The sequence below is a fragment of the Lampetra planeri genome, chromosome 69, assembly GCF_965212315.1.
Source record: "Lampetra planeri chromosome 69, kcLamPlan1.2.h2, whole genome shotgun sequence".
NCBI classification, from domain to species: domain Eukaryota; kingdom Metazoa; phylum Chordata; class Hyperoartia; order Petromyzontiformes; family Petromyzontidae; genus Lampetra; species Lampetra planeri.
The window spans coordinates 1,585,096-1,602,442 of record NC_136174.1 but is presented as its reverse complement, the minus strand read 5'-3'; the positions used below and the strand labels follow the sequence as shown (position 1 = coordinate 1,602,442).

General features: G+C 49.2%; 1 protein-coding gene across 2 annotated transcripts; it reads right to left on the bottom strand.

Annotated features, from left to right (window-relative positions):
* Positions 1 to 2,814: 2,814 nt before the first annotated feature.
* Positions 2,815 to 16,607, bottom strand: LOC144737464 (tripartite motif-containing protein 16-like). Of its 2 annotated transcripts, XM_078620180.1 has the most exons (6): positions 15,116 to 16,605; positions 13,758 to 13,853; positions 12,048 to 12,281; positions 11,710 to 11,732; positions 11,341 to 11,435; positions 2,815 to 5,305 (listed from the first exon to the last, which is right to left on the bottom strand). In XM_078620180.1, exons 1-6 carry the CDS (start codon positions 15,422 to 15,424, stop codon positions 4,752 to 4,754), a joined length of 1,311 nt encoding a protein of 436 aa, XP_078476306.1. In that variant the 5' UTR covers positions 15,425 to 16,605; the 3' UTR covers positions 2,815 to 4,751. The 2 variants fall into 2 exon arrangements, with proteins under 2 accessions (XP_078476306.1, XP_078476307.1); XM_078620181.1 differs by lacking the exon at positions 12,048 to 12,281 and having other exon boundaries at positions 15,116 to 16,607.
* Positions 16,608 to 17,347: the final 740 nt, after the last annotated feature.

The window sequence follows — 17,347 nt, the reverse complement described above, 5'->3', positions numbered from 1 at the left end:
ACTCCATGGCTACGGCCTTGAGGCAGCATGAACCCGGGATACACGAATCTGCAGTGAAGTCGTTTGCAGCCTCAAGGATTCCCAGCACCCAGCAGGGGGTGTCTTGTTTTGCACTGACAACTGCGCTCTAGAAGTAAGCACTCAAAAAGACGGTGTTTGTACAGGTAGTCCCCGAGTTCCGATAGTCCGACTTACGATATTTCGATCTTACCATGGCGATAGCGATACGACAAAATTGCCATCAACAACCTAACTTCGTTCAATATGCAGACGACGGACAGAAACCTAAGAATATGAGAATATGAGTACAGTACAATATGATACGTTACAATACGTTCAATGCATGTATGATACGTAGCTTTAGCGATTTCATTTGAAGGTTACCATGATACGATACGTTCAATGCATGTTAAAAGTTTTTATAGCAGATAGGATTGTTTCCTGAAACAACTTTCTATTAAATTGCAGTTCATTTAGGTAGGCTAGGAATTTGCCTCGTTTTTTTTACTTCACATTTTACTGTGCAATACAGTATTGTAATTAATAAATACATGCATTATATAGTTGATACAGTACGGTACTGTAAATTGCTCTGTTTTGCTAAATTATCACCATTCTTTAAGACTCCTGGGTAGGCTAGGCCATCTTCGACTTACGATATTTTCAACTTATGATGGGGTCGTCGTAACGCATCTCAACCGCACGTTGAACAGCTTGGCGCAGCTGCAGTCTGAGGTCTCGGAGCCGCCTGAACGGCAGTCGTCGATGGTCTCCTCCCGGAGTCCCGTGGTCACGGTGTAATGCGTGCATTTGTCGTATTTGTCATCATAAAGTACTGCACTGTTCTTTGGTTCTTTCGTTATGAAAAGTGCTGACGTGAGCGCCAGGGGTGGCTGGTAAAAGTCCATCTCAGCTAACATGTTAACTCATCTCATCTCATACATCTCATCCCACCTCAATTCACCTCATCTCAATTCACGTCATCTTATCTCAACATATCTCATGCTAACTCACCTCACATACATCGCCCTAAACTCACCACACCATCCTACTAACCCACCATCTCACGCACCCATCGATTTACTCACCGACCATCTCACTCATTCACTCACTCACCATCTCACTCACATTGTGTCACTTTTACACTCACCCACTCACTGATTCAATCACCATCTCACGCACCCACTCACTCTCATTTGGCTAAAACAAAATAACCTCGTGTAGCTGCCCATATACCATTTAATAAAAAGCCACATTGTAACAAAGCGTTCAATCCTGCATTGACCACAAACCACCAACACCTGAAACCACCTTTAACATACAAACCACAACCTTAAGAAATCACCCTAATACAGGGGGATCCATTGAGAGATACCCCACTGATTTGCGAATGAACTCCGTCTTACTCTTCCCAGCTGACTAAATATGATTGCAGCGATGGCTACGTAATCTCGGAGCTGTGGGAGATGACAAGACTGTAGAGGTATTCACAAATATCCCCGTACAGCCTTAGCACACTTCTGCTGAGCCACGTGCTGTTAGCGAGTTGCACCTTTGAAGGCCGGCACGGCACACGAGGAGTGGGTGTGGGTGGGCAGTACCACTCTTGAACATCACCAAAGCCAAGGTCGTCCACCAACCGCCACTGGATCAGCCAACCACCCCCGACTATCCATGTCCATGGAGAGACCCTTGAATATGTGAAGTGTTTCCCTCTTGGAACGCCTCCTTATCTTCCCCATTCTGCTGTGTGTGAGCATATTCCAGCGTAATTGTTAAATGCGTTCATGAATCGTGGGTTAAGTTTGTCTCCTTTGAGCAGGAGATGTCCTGTAAGGTAGAAGCGACAAATGTGTCGAGGTAAACCATCTTCGGCTGTGCCACTTAAATTATCTACAAATCGGCATTTCCTGCTTGTACCATGGCATTGTATCCTCAAAGTAATGTCCTACTGATCCTACATGTTTCAGTGGTAAGGACCATGCTGATGATTATGGACACGGATTGAATGATTGAATTCGGATTACATCAAAACTGATTGTACATTTTCTTGATGAGTTGCGCAACCAAATTACTCGAAATCGTGTGAATTAGTTACCTGCAGCTGCTTTGTCAAAATCTGTGCGAGTAGTTGCACAACAAAAGACGAGTCTCAGTGACTAAAATGTCTGCCCCCTGTTCTGGTTACCACGACTCCTCACCTGCATCTGGATTGTAACTGTTTATCACAGTTCAGTTCTGTGCAGGCGTGATTATGCGATACGTTGCTATGATTCGCAAAGGAGATCGATGCTTGAAAGTAATCTCGTCACACTGTGAGAAACCTGTTGCAGAGACGTCCATGTAGAAGTGATATAGTTGCATACACCCAAGTTGCCAAGTTGCATGCAAATGATTGCTCGGCTGTCGACGCAATTTAACTTACGTCAAGTTATTTTTTTTTTCACAGAAAACAGTTCGTACCGATTTGGACAGTTGGCAATGTACGGTGCGAAACAAGTTCAACATACGTACGTGAATTCTTGATCCCGTATCCTAACCACAATGCAATATGCTGTCCGTGTACAGCCCTTTTGTTAATCCACTGCGGGATGAAGGCCGCCGCACGCTGTGTGGGTTGTGGGGATTATTTGACCACGTTTCAGGATATAGAAATAGAACGGTCGTGTGGTGCGGGTAAGGATTTGAGGAATTACCTCCCCGCTTAAGGATTGGAACGGCAATACAGAGGCTGACCTGTTCTTCACCTGAGGACGGCTGCTTGCGTTGTGGCCGAAACGTCGTGAGAATTATTTTATTATGTTTTATTTTTATTATTTCCATTCTACATGACTTTACTGAAAGAACCAAGAAGATGAATCCCTGCAGTCACGAATAGCTTTAAATCGAAACGGTGATGGTTGCATAATTTATCTTCGCTTTGTTATTGTTTCCTGTGCTCACGTCGTTTTTGTTATTTTGGAGATCCCCCAGCCCCAGGTCACTCTTGCAAATGAGACTGCTGTCCTTGTCTCTCGAGTTCTACACCCGGTTCCAGACGATTCACTTGAACTCACTCAATCATTTACACACTCACCTACCTTCTCGCCCATTAACTTAACCACTGACCCACTCAGCCACTCACTCACCCACCATCTCAATCACCCATGCACTCAATCGTTCACTCACTATTCTACTCACGAACGCACTCAACAATTTACCCAATCACGTACCCTCTCACCAACTAAAATACTCCACCCATCCACTCACCCATGCACTCATTCACCCATCAACCATCTCCCCCGTCTACTCACCCACTCATTTACCCCTAATCTCACCCAATCAACCATGCACTCACTCAACCATTCAATCACCCACCATCTGTCACTTATCTACTTGCTCATCTCATTCACCCAAGCACTCACTCCCCATTCCACTCACTCTTACAAATCGTGCTGATGGTTGTGATGATTATAATAAGAATGGTGATGGTGATAATCGTGGTAGTGATGTGGGCGTTAATGATGATCATAATGATGGTGGTGATCATGTTGGTGGTAGTTATGATGACAGTGATGTGGTAATGATGGTGATGAGGGAGATGGTGGGAATGATGGTGATGGTGGTTTTCACGGTGAAGATGATAGTGATGATGATGGTGGTTATGATGGATGTGATAATGGTGATGATTATGGCAGTTTTTGTGGTGTTGATGTTGATGATGGTAATGATGGTGATGATTGTGATGGTAAAAATGGTGATGTGGGTGCTGATAGTGATGATGGTAATGATGGTCGTGATCATGGTGGTGATCATGGTGGTGGTAATGATGACTGTGGTGATGATAGTAGTGATATTGATGGTGATGAGCATGATGGTGGTTGTGGTGATGCTGATGGTAGTTTTGACGGTGGTGATGACAGTGATAGTGATGATGGTGGTGATGATGGTTATGGTGATGATGTTCATAATGATGGTCATGTTAAGTAATGATTATGATGATGGAGATGGACGTGATAATGGTGATGATTATTAAGGTGTTGATAGTGATAATGATGATGGGGTGATGATGATAGTGATGGTGGTGATCGTGGTGATGATTGTGACGATGTTGGGGATGATGGTTTTGGTGGTGTTGATAGTAATGATGATGGTGATGGTGGTTGATAATGATGGTGATGATGATGTTGGCGATGATGGTGGTAGTGATGACTATGGTGATTATGATGGTGGTGGTGGTGATAATAACGGTGGTGATGGCGATGATGGTGTCATGGTGGTGATGGTAGTGATGATGAGGTGACGATAGTTATGATTACAGTGATGATGATGGGGTGATGATGATGGTGAATTTCAGGGATGATGGTGAATTTCAGGGATGAGGTGTGGTGACGCGAGTGCACAGTGCGATTTGTACTGCACCAGCCACATCGCTCACGCACGCCAACCTGAACCTCACCCTCCCTCATCACCCTACCCCTCCATGCTCTCCTCACCCTTCCTTCAATTTTCACCTCATCCTCCCAATCACCTCACCGTCTGCTCGCCGTCTCTCTACCCGCTCCTTCCCATCCTCTCCTCACCCTCTCCTCACCCTTCACCCTCACCCTCCACGCTTACCTGTTCCCTTCTCCTCCATTCTCCCTTCACTTTGCCTCACCCTCTGTTCCACCTCCCCCTCACCCTCACTTCGCCCTCTCCTCACCATCCACCCTCTCCACGGTTTATTGGGTTTCTGTCTCGGTTTCTTGAGTTTCTATTTCTCCTCATGCTCAGGATGCACGACTCAGATCCACGATCTTCAATGGATCTTTAAAATACCCCACCCACATCCCAGGGTAGAGAGGCTGCAAGAATCTCTGCCAAACCTCGTGGATCACCTCCATGGAGTCGGCGCGGTAAAACGCCAAGAGCCCCCCCTCCCAGTGCAGGTAAAGCCTGATTCTGCAGGGGGAGGGGGGCCCCCTCACCGACAGTGCAGTCTTCACTCCACCATGAAACACTGAGAAGTTGTCGTCACATTTCTCTAAACACCAGGATGCGTTGCTCCCTCCCAGCCACTGTGCACCACCACCACTCCCTTTCCGTGGGATCGTCCCGTACGCAACTCCAACCCGCCACCACCACGCGTTCCCCACGTCCACCTCCCAGTAGTGGTGGCCCGATGAGAAGCTCTCACTGCACAGGGCTTGTGACCAGCCATCAAACCGGTGTGGGTGATCGGGGCGACCCTGGGAGTCACGGGTCAGCGTCATCGTCCTGAGATCCGAGGAGATCTGGAGTTGGTTATGAGCTGAGTTTGTGTCCAGAGTCGGTGAGCGTCCGTCTGTGACAACAGCGATAACAACGTCACTATAGAACACCATCGTCACCATTATCCAGCATCATCACCATCAACATTACCATATCCAACTATCATCTTCACCATCAACAATAACATCACAAACATCACCATCACAATGCATCCTTGCCATCAAATAGATGACAACAACATAAACATCACCATCACCACCATCGTCAACGCTGAATATCAACAACATCAATATCACAATAAGCAACATCACCACCATCACCACCACCATCACTACCATCACCACAACCATCACCACGATCCCCATCACCACCATCACTACCATGACCATCATAACAAATATCACTACTACCATCACCACCAATGTTATCACCAATGTCATTATTATCACCACGACCATTACTCCCATCACCACGACCAACACCATCACCAATGCTATCACCATTTCCATCACATCATTAACAGCATCATTAGCACCATCCTCATCACGACCACTATCACCATCATTCTGATCATTACCTGCATGAGGAACTCATTTGAGTTCTTGGGTTTTTTCGGTAAAGTTTCGGTAAAGTCAGCAGACAAGGGCAATGCCACGGTCATCATGGATAAAGATTCATACAACAACAAAATCCTGGACCTACTTAATGATGGGAGTTACTACAAAATTAAAAACGATCCTACTAACAGCCCAACAACAAAAACTAACAAAATCACCACGAGTTCGACTTCCCTAATCGAACCAACCAAACGTCCCTCTCTAAAACCATCGGCGGCAAGACCTCCCAGACTCTGGTCTTCCCAAGATCCATAAAGAAGGCACCCCACTACGACCCATCGTGTCAAAGATCAACTCTCCTACCTACAAACTAGCCCGGTTTCTATCAGATACTCTGCTTCCCTTCACAGGCAAGGACATGGTGATATCCTCGTCAGGTTTGATGTAGTATCTCTGTTTACCAAAGTCCCAGTACCTGACACCCTAACAATAATTGAGGACTTGGTCCAACATGGATTGAATTGGGATGTACCTGCGCTGGTTAGACATTGCCTTCACAACACTTATTTTACCTGGAATGGCACCTTCTACAAACAGAATGAGGGTACCCCTATGGGCTCCCCCTTGTCACCAGTGATAGCCAACATGTTCATGGAAAAGTTTGAATCAGATGCCATCCAGACATCCACCCTGCATCCTTCCCTGTGGAAGAGGTATGTGGATGACACTTTCGTCATTTGGCCACATGGCCTCCCAGCATTGAACCACTTCTTGGACCACATCAATTCCAGACACCCATCCATCAGATTCACCATGGAAGTGGAGAAAGATGGTAAACTACCATTCTTAGATATGTTTGAGAGGAGACCTGTCTGGAGGAAAGCCACCCACACAGATTCCTACTTGAAACCTGATTCCCACCACCCATCTCAAAAAAATTATCTCATCAAAACGCTATACCACAGAGCTCATGGCATTTCTGACCAACACCACCTGGCCAGTGAATTAAGACATGTACATCGGGCCCTCAGGATGAACGAATACTCTGACCGCACTATCCGCCAAGCTGTTTCTCCCAGCATACAGAAACAGCCACATGAAACTCCGATCAAAACTATCACGTTGCCATATGTAATAAAGGACTCCGTCACACGATGTTGATCTCCGTCGGTCCTTTATTTGTGTTCGTCTTCCGCTCACCCCGCTGGCCTCCTCCTCGGTCCAGTTTCGTCTCTCCTTGCGCCCCACGCACTCTGCAGCTACCCTGCTGCCCCCCATGCAGCCCCACTGCTGGTCCGCTAGGCAGCTACTCTGCTGCCCTGTGCAACCTCGCACCCTCTGCTAGCCTCCGCTAGTCTGCAGCTACTCTGCTGCCCTGTGCAACCTCGCACCCTCTGCTAGCCTCCGCTAGCTCTGCAGCTACTCGGCTGCTCCGTGCAACCCCTGCACGCCCTGTGCGCCCCGCGCAATCTGCCCTCTCCTCACCCCGCTGGCTGGCGCCGTCATGAGCCCCTCAGCCACCAGGCTGAGGCACGGCGGCCACCCAACGTGGTCTCCCCTCTTTACTCCCTCGACTGCCCTGTATCTCTTCCTGTCTCCTTGATATAATTTATCCCCCACGTGACCCTGACTCCTCCCTCTCCCACGTGACCCTGACTCCTCCCTCTCGGATTGTCACATCCGACCTGTCCATTTACGCTCGCATTACACCACCCTCCCCCGTAGAGAAAAATCCAGCCGTCCTCGGCTGAAACAGAACAAAATAATGCGAGCGAAGGCATCACAATCAGGAGTCCCGCAGACACAACGGAGATTATAACAACAACAACACAAGTAACGAAAGGGGAGGGATCAGGATCCGGAACAGAACACCGGCCTGTCCTCCGCGCAACAACAACAAGAATAAAAATGGAACAATGGACAACAACGGCAACCGACACACAAGAACGGCCGACGCGCACAACCCAGGAATGTGGTGTCTTAGAGCGCGTCCATGTTGCTGTTCCATCCGCTCGGCTCAAGTCCAACGTCAAAGAGCAAGTGGTAGTGCAGGAATGACGAACGGGCGCTCAATTGCTCCTTTAAGTCCTCATCCAGTTAGCACACCAGGTAACACTCAGTGTGGCAGGCGCCGAAGATCTGTGACGAGAAGGAGAATCCAATCCCCTGAGGCACAGCACAACAACGCACATCCGCATGTCGTACACGACAGCCACCCGGCCCCAGGGTAGTGGAGATGATGTAAATCCGGCCCGCTTAAGAAAACCCCAATAAATACCCAAAATAGACGCGATGGATGCCCCAGTATTTACATTTTAACAACAATATTATTTACACGTGACAACAACAACAACAAAAAAATTCCTGCTCTTGCCCACCAGCAGTCCTCCCTTGAGGACCAGCACAGACATCGCACGTACACAGCATGTACCAACGGTCACTCTCAACAAAGCCCTCAGTCGCACACCCTCGCGTGGAGAGAACCACGCTCCCCAGCGGTAACGTTTAACTCGTCCTAACCCTCACCGTGGTCGTCAAACCACAGCAACATGCACTGACCATACTCTCGGCTAGTGCAATTTCGGGGATGAGCAGCAACTTGGCCATGCTCCTCCCTTACTATCCTATCAGCGATGGACACACACCAGCATCTTATAGTCTGACGCTTTATAGCCCAGGGAAGGTTCATCCCCCGGCAATGCCAGACCCCATCGACCCCCCCCCCCCCCCCCACGGGGCAATGTTCTCTTATAGATTCAATAACGCCCTAACCCAGAGCGGAACAAGTCGCGGCCCTTCCAGCTGGAGGACCCACAAAGAGAATCCCCGCTCCATGCCAGCCAGGTCACCCCATTCGCTGACACGTAACGGAACCTCTACTCCAAATCCCGTGAGCCCCCGGCACACCAGGTTCAGTCTGCCACCGCACAACTGAACCACGACTCCCTGAGCCATATGAGCACACGGCCCATTAGTTTGAGACATACCATGGAGCGTTTCGCCTCCGGGCTGTCAGGTCAGCCATCAGCCATAGGCCGATGTGACCACAACTCGTGCATCACCCAATCAACAATGGCAGGCATATACAGATGGAATCACCCCGCGGCACCTCCAGATGGCAGCGCACGGCCGCCTCTCCGCCGCGATGTTGAAGATGGCGGCGTCTTCCCGCCGCGGTGAAGACAAGATGGCGGCTTCCCGCCATTTCGCCCCGACCACACCCAATATGGCGGCGCCCTGCCGCGTGTTGGAGAGGGCGGGAAGCGTGGGCCAGGCCCCAATGGTGGAAGGCGCAGCCCCACTCGGAGACTCACCGCTTCCAGGCCCGCCGCGTGGCCGATCCGGCCTCGTCGCCGGCGCAACCAAGGTGACAAAATCCAGCAGAACGGCCTGCAGCGATTCAAGTTGGACCGCCACGTAGCCGCTGGAGGACGTGCGCCGGCGGCCATTTCTTCGTCGTCGGAAGACGTAACAAGTGGGTTACGCTTTTTCAAGTTCTCGGCCGTCTTCCTCGATGTTATTTTGCCTTGAAAAAGTCCACTGACACCAATGTAATAAAGGACTCCGTCACACGATGTTGATCTCCGTCGGTCCTTTATTTGTGTTCGTCTTCCGCTCACCCCGCTGGCCTCCTCCTCGGTCCAGCGTCGTCTCTCCTTGCGCCCCGCGCACTCTGCAGCTACCTTGCTGCCCCCTATGCAGCCCCACTGCTGGTCCGCTAGGCAGCTACTCTGCTGCCCTGTGCAACCTCGCACCCTCTGCTAGCCTCCGCTAGTCTGCAGCTACTCTGCTGCCCTGTGCAACCTCGCACCCTCTGCTAGCCTCCGCTAGCTCTGCAGCTACTCGGCTGCTCCGTGCAACCCCTGCACGCCCTGTGCGCCCCGCGCACTCTGCTCTCTCCTCACCCCGCTGGCTGGCGCCGTCATGAGCCCCTCAGCCACCAGGCTGAGGCACGGCGGCCACCCAATGTGGTCTCCCCTCTTCACTCCCTCGACTGCCCAGATGTCTTCCTGTCTCCCCGTTATAACTTCTCCCCCACGTAACCGTGACTCCTCCCTCTCCCATGTGACCCTGACTCCTCCCTCTCGGATCGTCACATCCAAACTGCCCATTTACGCTCGCATTACACATACATAGCAGGCGTGACCAAAAAGATCTCCAAAATTCGAAATTAACATAAGATCCAAGTCCGATTCAGTACAGTACATAAAATCCGTGATCTAATTCCATCTGTGAAAGATGTCATTCCTGACTTACAATACCCTGGAGTCTACAAACTGAGTTGCAGTTGTGGTGATTGCTACATTGGAGAAACGTCATATCTCTGATCGTGTCCGCGAGCACAAGTCAGATCTGAAACACGGCAAAACTGTGGGCTCTCATGAAATTGTCTTTTCAGAGACCAAGGTGCTCTGCAAACCTCCTGGCTACCATCAAAGGTTTGTACACGAAGCCATCCAAATGTACAAACACAGACATAATTTCAACCGTGATGATGGGTACAAACTTAGTAATCATTGGAAAGATGTTATTAACCATGAAAAAAAGAGTTAGCTACACATATTTGGACCATCTCATTTGACAGGCACTATTCAGTTATCGCATAGTTTCTTCTTTTTTCACACACTGGTTTTTTCTGCTTTAAGTTTTACCACACATATTTGGCAAATCTAGAATTAATCCCAGCAACGTAGCAAAGTGCTGTTTCATCTACATAACAAAGGCTCAGCCCCATTCACAATAATAATATCCAGGTGCCTGCCTTGGCTCCTCCCACCCTCAACCAGTATATATACAAGGACTGTTTTCTTGTAATTTCTCTTACTTGAAACAGCAATCGTGCTGTGACGGTTCCACCTGAAGACAGCAGCTTGTGTTGCCTCCGAAACGTCGTGATTTCTATTTTTATTTTATTAATTTAAATGTTTTACCTACGTGACTTTACCGAAAAAGCCTAAGAATATCAATCATTGCAGTTACGAAAGCTTCAAATCTAGAATTAACTCATTTGAGGTTGAGACTGCCTCGTAGAGTCCCAGGACTGGGTCAGATATCACCTGCCACTGATGTTAGTCATGGTGGGTAATTAAACCCAGGGAACTTGGGTTCGTAGTGCAGTGTGCTAACCACTATGCCACCACTCCCCCCACGCACAAATGCACAGACACATTCACAGCCACACAATCCACCTCAACATTACAATTACCCCTGACTCTTAATGCTGATTATTTACCCAACAACGCCACACTTAGTCTCGTGGCTGTATTCAGTAGGGTCCTTGAATAGGCTGTGAACAAAGACAAAGATTCTCTGTGTAGCCTCAACAGACCATTGGGGCAAGTGCTGTTAGCGAGTGTCTATGAAGACCAGCACGGCACACGAGGTGGGTGGCCAGCACCACGCCCGACCACCTTTGTCTCCCTCGTGGCGATGTTTACACACAACACCAGGTAATCATTTGAGGCTGAGTCGACCTCGTGCACACATATACACGGTAATAATGTATTGTGAAGTTGGCTCCATCACCCATGTTTCACACTGCAGAACTCACACAGGAGTTTGGCCACAGTTCCCTCGGTGCCTTTAAGTGAGGCAATGTCCTCTTGGCTGGGAGCTGAGGGTGGAGCTTCTCTATGCCACCCTCTCCTGTGAAAGCAGATCAGACACGGCCATCACTCACAGGATCATCACAGCTCCATCACATAGACACACATCACACAAAGCATCACGACTCATATCACAATCATTCACAGCATCACCACATACAGCATGGACACTCGCAGCATCACAATCAGCACCACCACTCACAGCATCATCACACACACAGCATCCCCACACAAAGCCAGTGTCTCACTGCCCGCACCCCACACTCAGTCCCATGTTGTCGTGTGTCGAGTCATGAGTGATAGTGGTCTTTTACCTGCACGTCTCCTCCAGGTGCCCCTATGGGAGAGATAGAGAGAGAGAGGTGCATGACTGTGACTCTGCCTCCATTCCCATGGGATCAGTGGATTTCCCACTCCAACACCGCGGGTGGAATTTACACCACAAAGTCTTAGCTTATGACCTCATGAACATCAACACTGACTTACATTGCAAACATCGTCGTGAGTGGGGATGACGGCACGCAAGGACCGGGCAAAATTTCCGGCCGTGCGTGACAAAGCGCAGTCGATGTGAAAACCTCATTCAGGAGCCTCAACTCTGACGCTGCCGAGGGCTATGTGCAAATAGCGACACCGGAGACTCATCGCTCACCTGCAGGAAGGCGAGCGAGTCCCTCTCCTGCGCTAGGCCCTCTAGACGAGTGGCTGCTGCCTGGAGCTCGCCGATCTCGCGCTGGTAGTGAGCGATGTTCTTCTCGATCTGGGTCAGCAGCTCGCGCTCCTTCTTGGCCGCACGAGCCAGAGCCGCCTTCTCGTCCTCGTCCAGAGCTGCTCTCAAGCGGGCGAAATCGCCATTGATTCGCTGCCTCACCCCGGTCATCGATCCCTGGCAGGGCGTGTGGTTTGTTTTTATTAATTAATTAAAGGAGGAGTTAATCTCGCAATGGTTGATCTATGTCTTAGGGAGGTGTCGTTTACACCACTCTTTCCTGAATCATGAATGGAAAAGCGACTGTGGCCACACAACGCAAACTCTGGGCAATAAAGTAAACCTATAGAGACCCATAGATATACCTCACGATCCATGTAAATACATAGAGACTCAGATATAGAGACCCATAGAGAAACACAGAGACACATGAAGACAAATAGAGACGCATAGAGACCCATTTGAGTCAATATAGTGCAGTTGTGACTGGCCATACAATCCAAACTATGGATTGTATACTAATCCCATGGCAACACTCATAGATACATAAAGACCCATCGTGACCCGTAGAGATGCATTAACATCAATCCACACTCTTGCCACTGTGGCCATGCAACCTACACTAGGGGAGACGTTTTGACCTGTAACCCCGGTGACCTGATGGAGGATGAACCCCTCCTGTGCATCACGGCCTCGGTAGCCAATGAACAATACAATTGTCAATCTTGATTTGTCACCTATCAACCCTGCAAATAACAGGACTCAATCGCAAATATTACATCAGAAATATGAGGAAAAAAAGGAATTTAAATTATAATTAAATATGAACCCCATCTTTTCGTAGAGTTGCGCAAGATGTGTGTAATGCGAGCAGAGTGACAAAGCAAAAGGCCATAATTGAAGATGCCTGATCAGCAACGCTTCCAAGCTGTATTCCTACCACAAAACAAGCCCAGCTGGGACTGGACACGAGAGCTGGGTTTCGTGACTGGGTAGTGATAAGATCGGTGCACCGGTGAGAACTGGACATGCAACTTGGTGACCTAACCTCGAAGTGTCTCTGTGCTGTCGAATACTTTTAAATTAAAATTAACTTTAATGCTCACATAGCACATTTCAATATACTGAATGGGAGTGTACTACGTGAATAGGTTACGTGAATATGCACATCGTATAAAGCACACTGCGTGCATTCAGTGTATTGTGCGGTTGTGGCTTTACAGATATTACTCATTACTTTGCCATCGCAGGGAGTTGATCTCCGGTGACTTTGGTTCATAGCACAATGCGATACATATTGTAAACATATATATAACGTGAACCCTGCCACCAATGTACTGGATAACAGGTATGTGCCACCTCATCTGGCCAGAATAGATATATAACAGAAGATGAAGTGGCAGTTCACATGGTGATATCAGGCTCCCATCCTAAGAATGTGGAATTTCCACGACTGATTCAGTTCCTCATTGCAGATGAGAACCACTTATTTGCTTGTCCTGGGTATTGAGGCGCATTGACCGTTGTGTCTTTAGTCCCACGATGTGTTCGGAGCCAATGGAAGTCCACGTGAATGAATGGAGTTGTCCTCCATCACAAACCCTACTCAGGGTCGAGTTACGAGGTCACAGGGTCTGGTACAGACGCGGTTACCTGCACGTCCCTGAGTGCGGCCTCCATCCGCTTTATGGACTCCTCCGCCTCCCTCCTCTTCTCCTCCACCACCCGCATCTCCTCTCCCACTTGTTTCTGTGAGAGACGTCACCAGGGGAGACTCCACTCACTCTCTGAGCGCCCCCTCTCACCCCCGCTCCACACTGACCCCTCCACAGTGACGGTCCCATCTCCAGGCTGCAGCGGCCCCTGTGCAGCAATGGAGGCTGGGGGAGTGAGCCTGCAGGAAACCGATTTCACGAGGAGCTCACACGCCTCCTGGAGCATTTTGCGTTTAGTTGCCATTCCCCCGCACCTCTGATAAGCACGGTTGGATACGTTTGGTGCAAAAGAAGTTCAGCATACGTATAGCTGGGCTCACATAGCACGCGCAGGAGCCTAAGCCTGTGGACCCAATCACTCTCCACTGCTACCTGAGTCATGGGCAGGGCTACCTGAGCAGTGGGTGGGTCTCTGAGTAGATGGTAGAGTTCTGAGAAGTGGGTGGAAAAGGCGCCACGAGATGTTAATCTGCCTTGCCTGGTATACAGGAGGTCGTGGTTTCGATCCCACCCTGACACATGTATACGTGGAGTTTGTTCTCCCCATGGTCGCATGGATTTTTGTCCGGGTCCTCCTGTTTTCCCTCTACATACGTGCGTTTATTGTGTTTGGCTGCTATGATTTTCGACTTCATAAGCTACTTCTTTGAGCTGTCATTTTTGGCCAGGTTTGCCTCTGAAAAAGACCTATATAGCTCAGTGAGCTTCACTTAGTATAATAAAACAAGTTTTAGTTTAGTTTTAATCAACAGGCCTATGTCACTGTTTAGTGTCGGAGAAATTAGGTAGAGAGAATCTTGATGAAAATACAAGTATGGTCACGAATTACTTGGTCTGTAGAGTGCGGCGCTAAACTGGCACAGACCGGCACGAGGCTGGCAAGCAGTGAGCACTGCAGCTCACGCAGTCCCAGTCGTTTTACATTTCGTTTACATTTTAGTGAATGCTCCTCTCTACCTTAGACTGCTTTTGTATTCGAACCACGGTCTATGCACTCACGTCATTTTGAGAACACATTGTACGCATTAAAGTCCTTCAGTTTTATAAAAATATACGAAGAACACATTTATATATTTGTCATATAACAGGATTGATCATAACATGTGGTTGTATTATTTCTAAACTATGATAACCTCAGCATACTTTATATTAAACCAACGTTCAATTTTTAAGAAACAATTGGCAGCTGAGAAAGGAATGATATAATATTTAGTTGGATATTATTGTTCAGATCGTACTGGGATTTTATGACTTCACACAGGAGAGGATCCCTCTCACACACGCAGACCGTCTCACCTCCTGTGTCTTGTGCTCATCCTCCAGCGTAGCCATATCGTGACCCTTGTGTTCTCCTGTGATGATGCAGGTTGTGCAGACCAAGCTCTCGTCCTGTCGGCAGTAATACTTGATCTTCTTATTGTGTGGCTTGCATTTGCGCTCCTCAGGATTCGTGCCTGGATCCACCAGAACGTGGTCCCTGAACTTCGGGTTCTCCTGATGAGGCTTTACATGAGTCACACAGTAGGAGGTATCACACTTGAGGCAGGTCTTGGAGGCAGTGGTCGTGTCATTGTTGCAGAAGTCACACAAGACCGCGGTGGCCATATTATTTGCGGCACTGCGCTGCTCCACCAGGTTGGCGAGCGTGAAGTTCTTGCTCAGCTGGGGCCTCTGAGGGAAGGTCACTCGGCACTGTGGGCCTCAAGCGCCCTACACGCACCTGAGGCAGAACGAGTGGCCGCAGCTCAGCGTGCAGGGGAAGCGGAAGGCGTCCAGGCAGATGGGGCAGGTCAACTCCCCTGAAGCCTCGCTATCACTGGGACCCGCACTCTCTATGGCCCTGTGGCTTTGCTCAGAGACGGCGCTGGCTGTAGCTCAGGCAGTATCTGGCTGTAGCTCAGGCAGTCTGTGGCAGTAGCTCAGGCAGTCTCTGACTGTTGTTTAGGCGGTCTCTGGCTGTAGCTATGGCAGCTTCTTGCTGTAGCTCAGGCAATCTCTGCCTGTAGCTCCGGTAGTCTGGCTTTAGCTACGGCAGTATCGAGCTATAGCTCATGCAGTCTCTGTTTGTAGCTCCGGCTGGCGACATCTGAGACACTAAACCAGGAACAAGCCACCTAAATGTGAGGCAGGTTAAAGTACAAAGTCTTTCAGTTTGATTTGCATAACATGAGGCACACCCTGGAATGTGTTGACTTGATGACCGGGCAGAGATGTCTCGGCGCCAGAGGTAACTAGATAAAGGGTCAGCTCACCTCATCTCAAATCACCTCATCTCAACTATCCTCTTGTCAATTCAGCTCACGTCAACACACTTCTGTGAAGGTTGGTCCATCTTGGACCTATGCAAATTCCCTCTTCTTGTCCACACATGCTCTCACAAGCAACAGCTACCCTCCAATTACACAAACTCCCGAGCCCCACCGTCATGCTGAGATAACGTAGGTTGTCCCTTAATAAAGTTTAACTCACCTATCAAGCTCCAAAAAATTGTGACGCAAAAGCCTCAAATCTCACAACAGTTGAACACCAATAAATCCCGGCGCGTCTCGTGCAGACAGTCCTGAAAGAACGTCGGAGTTTCAGTTGAAAAGTCTTTCAATTGAAAAAGTCCGGTCACAAACAGGTCTATAGGGTTCACGAAGTTTGTCCAAAACATTGGCCACGAAAAATGAGCCTGGCAAGGTGTACAGCCAGGGACTCGCCACTCAAAGCAGGTGGCCTCCATGGGCACTGCAGATGTCATAATAGTTTTTTTACCCTTCTATCTGGCAACAAAACTGACACCTTTATTACAAGGAGTCATGTTTACATAGACCACAATACCTGTAGTCATAATGCAAACAAAAAACATAACTCTGATAATGTGCACTGTTCTTGAAGTTGATTGGTCCACACCAGAGACAGCTTTCCTTAGAGCCTAGTCTCACATGGGTTGGACCAGATGACGCCAAAAGGCGCATAACTCAAAGACAATGCACCATCAGAGTATGAGAGCTCGGGGTAAGCATTTACACCATTGGAACCTCATTTGCCAGTCAAAAATATGATAATTGTATTTTTACCCTTCTATCTGTAATGCGAGCGTAAATGGCCTCGCGGATATGACGTAACAGGGGGGAGGAGTTGGGTCACGTGGGGAGAAGGGAGAGCTCTTAAGGGCAGGAACAGGAAGGGCCGGGGGGAGAGTGTAAGAATAAAGACAGGAGGAGGCCACACAGGGCAGGAGGTAGAAAGTGGCGCGATCGCCACAGGTCGGGACTCGGCACCGTTGGCCAGCGGTGTCCGGGCACGGGGGAGACGGAGAGCAGCAGGGGGGCTGCAGAGAGAGCAGCCATGGGGCTGCAGGTCGGGGGCAGAGAGGCTGAGTGGAAAGCCAGCAGCGGAGCTGCATCGGGAGCCAGCAGCAAGACTGCGGGAGCGACGGCAGCAGAGGGGTTGTCGAGCGGGAGGTGGAGGAGACTCTGAGCGAGACGCCGTGCGGGCAAAGTTGTACGAACCACAATAAAGGACAACGGAGACAGACCCAGT

Coding starts and splice junctions, on each gene's coding strand:
- LOC144737464 (XM_078620180.1), bottom strand. CDS start 15,424: ATGGCCACCGCGGTCTTGTGTGACTTCTGCAACAATGACACGACCACT. Junction 11,733..12,047: donor ACTCGCTCGCCTTCCTGCAG/GTGAGCGATGAG, acceptor TCTCTCCCATAG/GGGCACCTGGAGGAGACGTG. Junction 11,436..11,709: donor CACCTGGAGGAGACGTGCAG/GTAAAAGACCAC, acceptor CTGCTTTCACAG/GAGAGGGTGGCATAGAGAAG.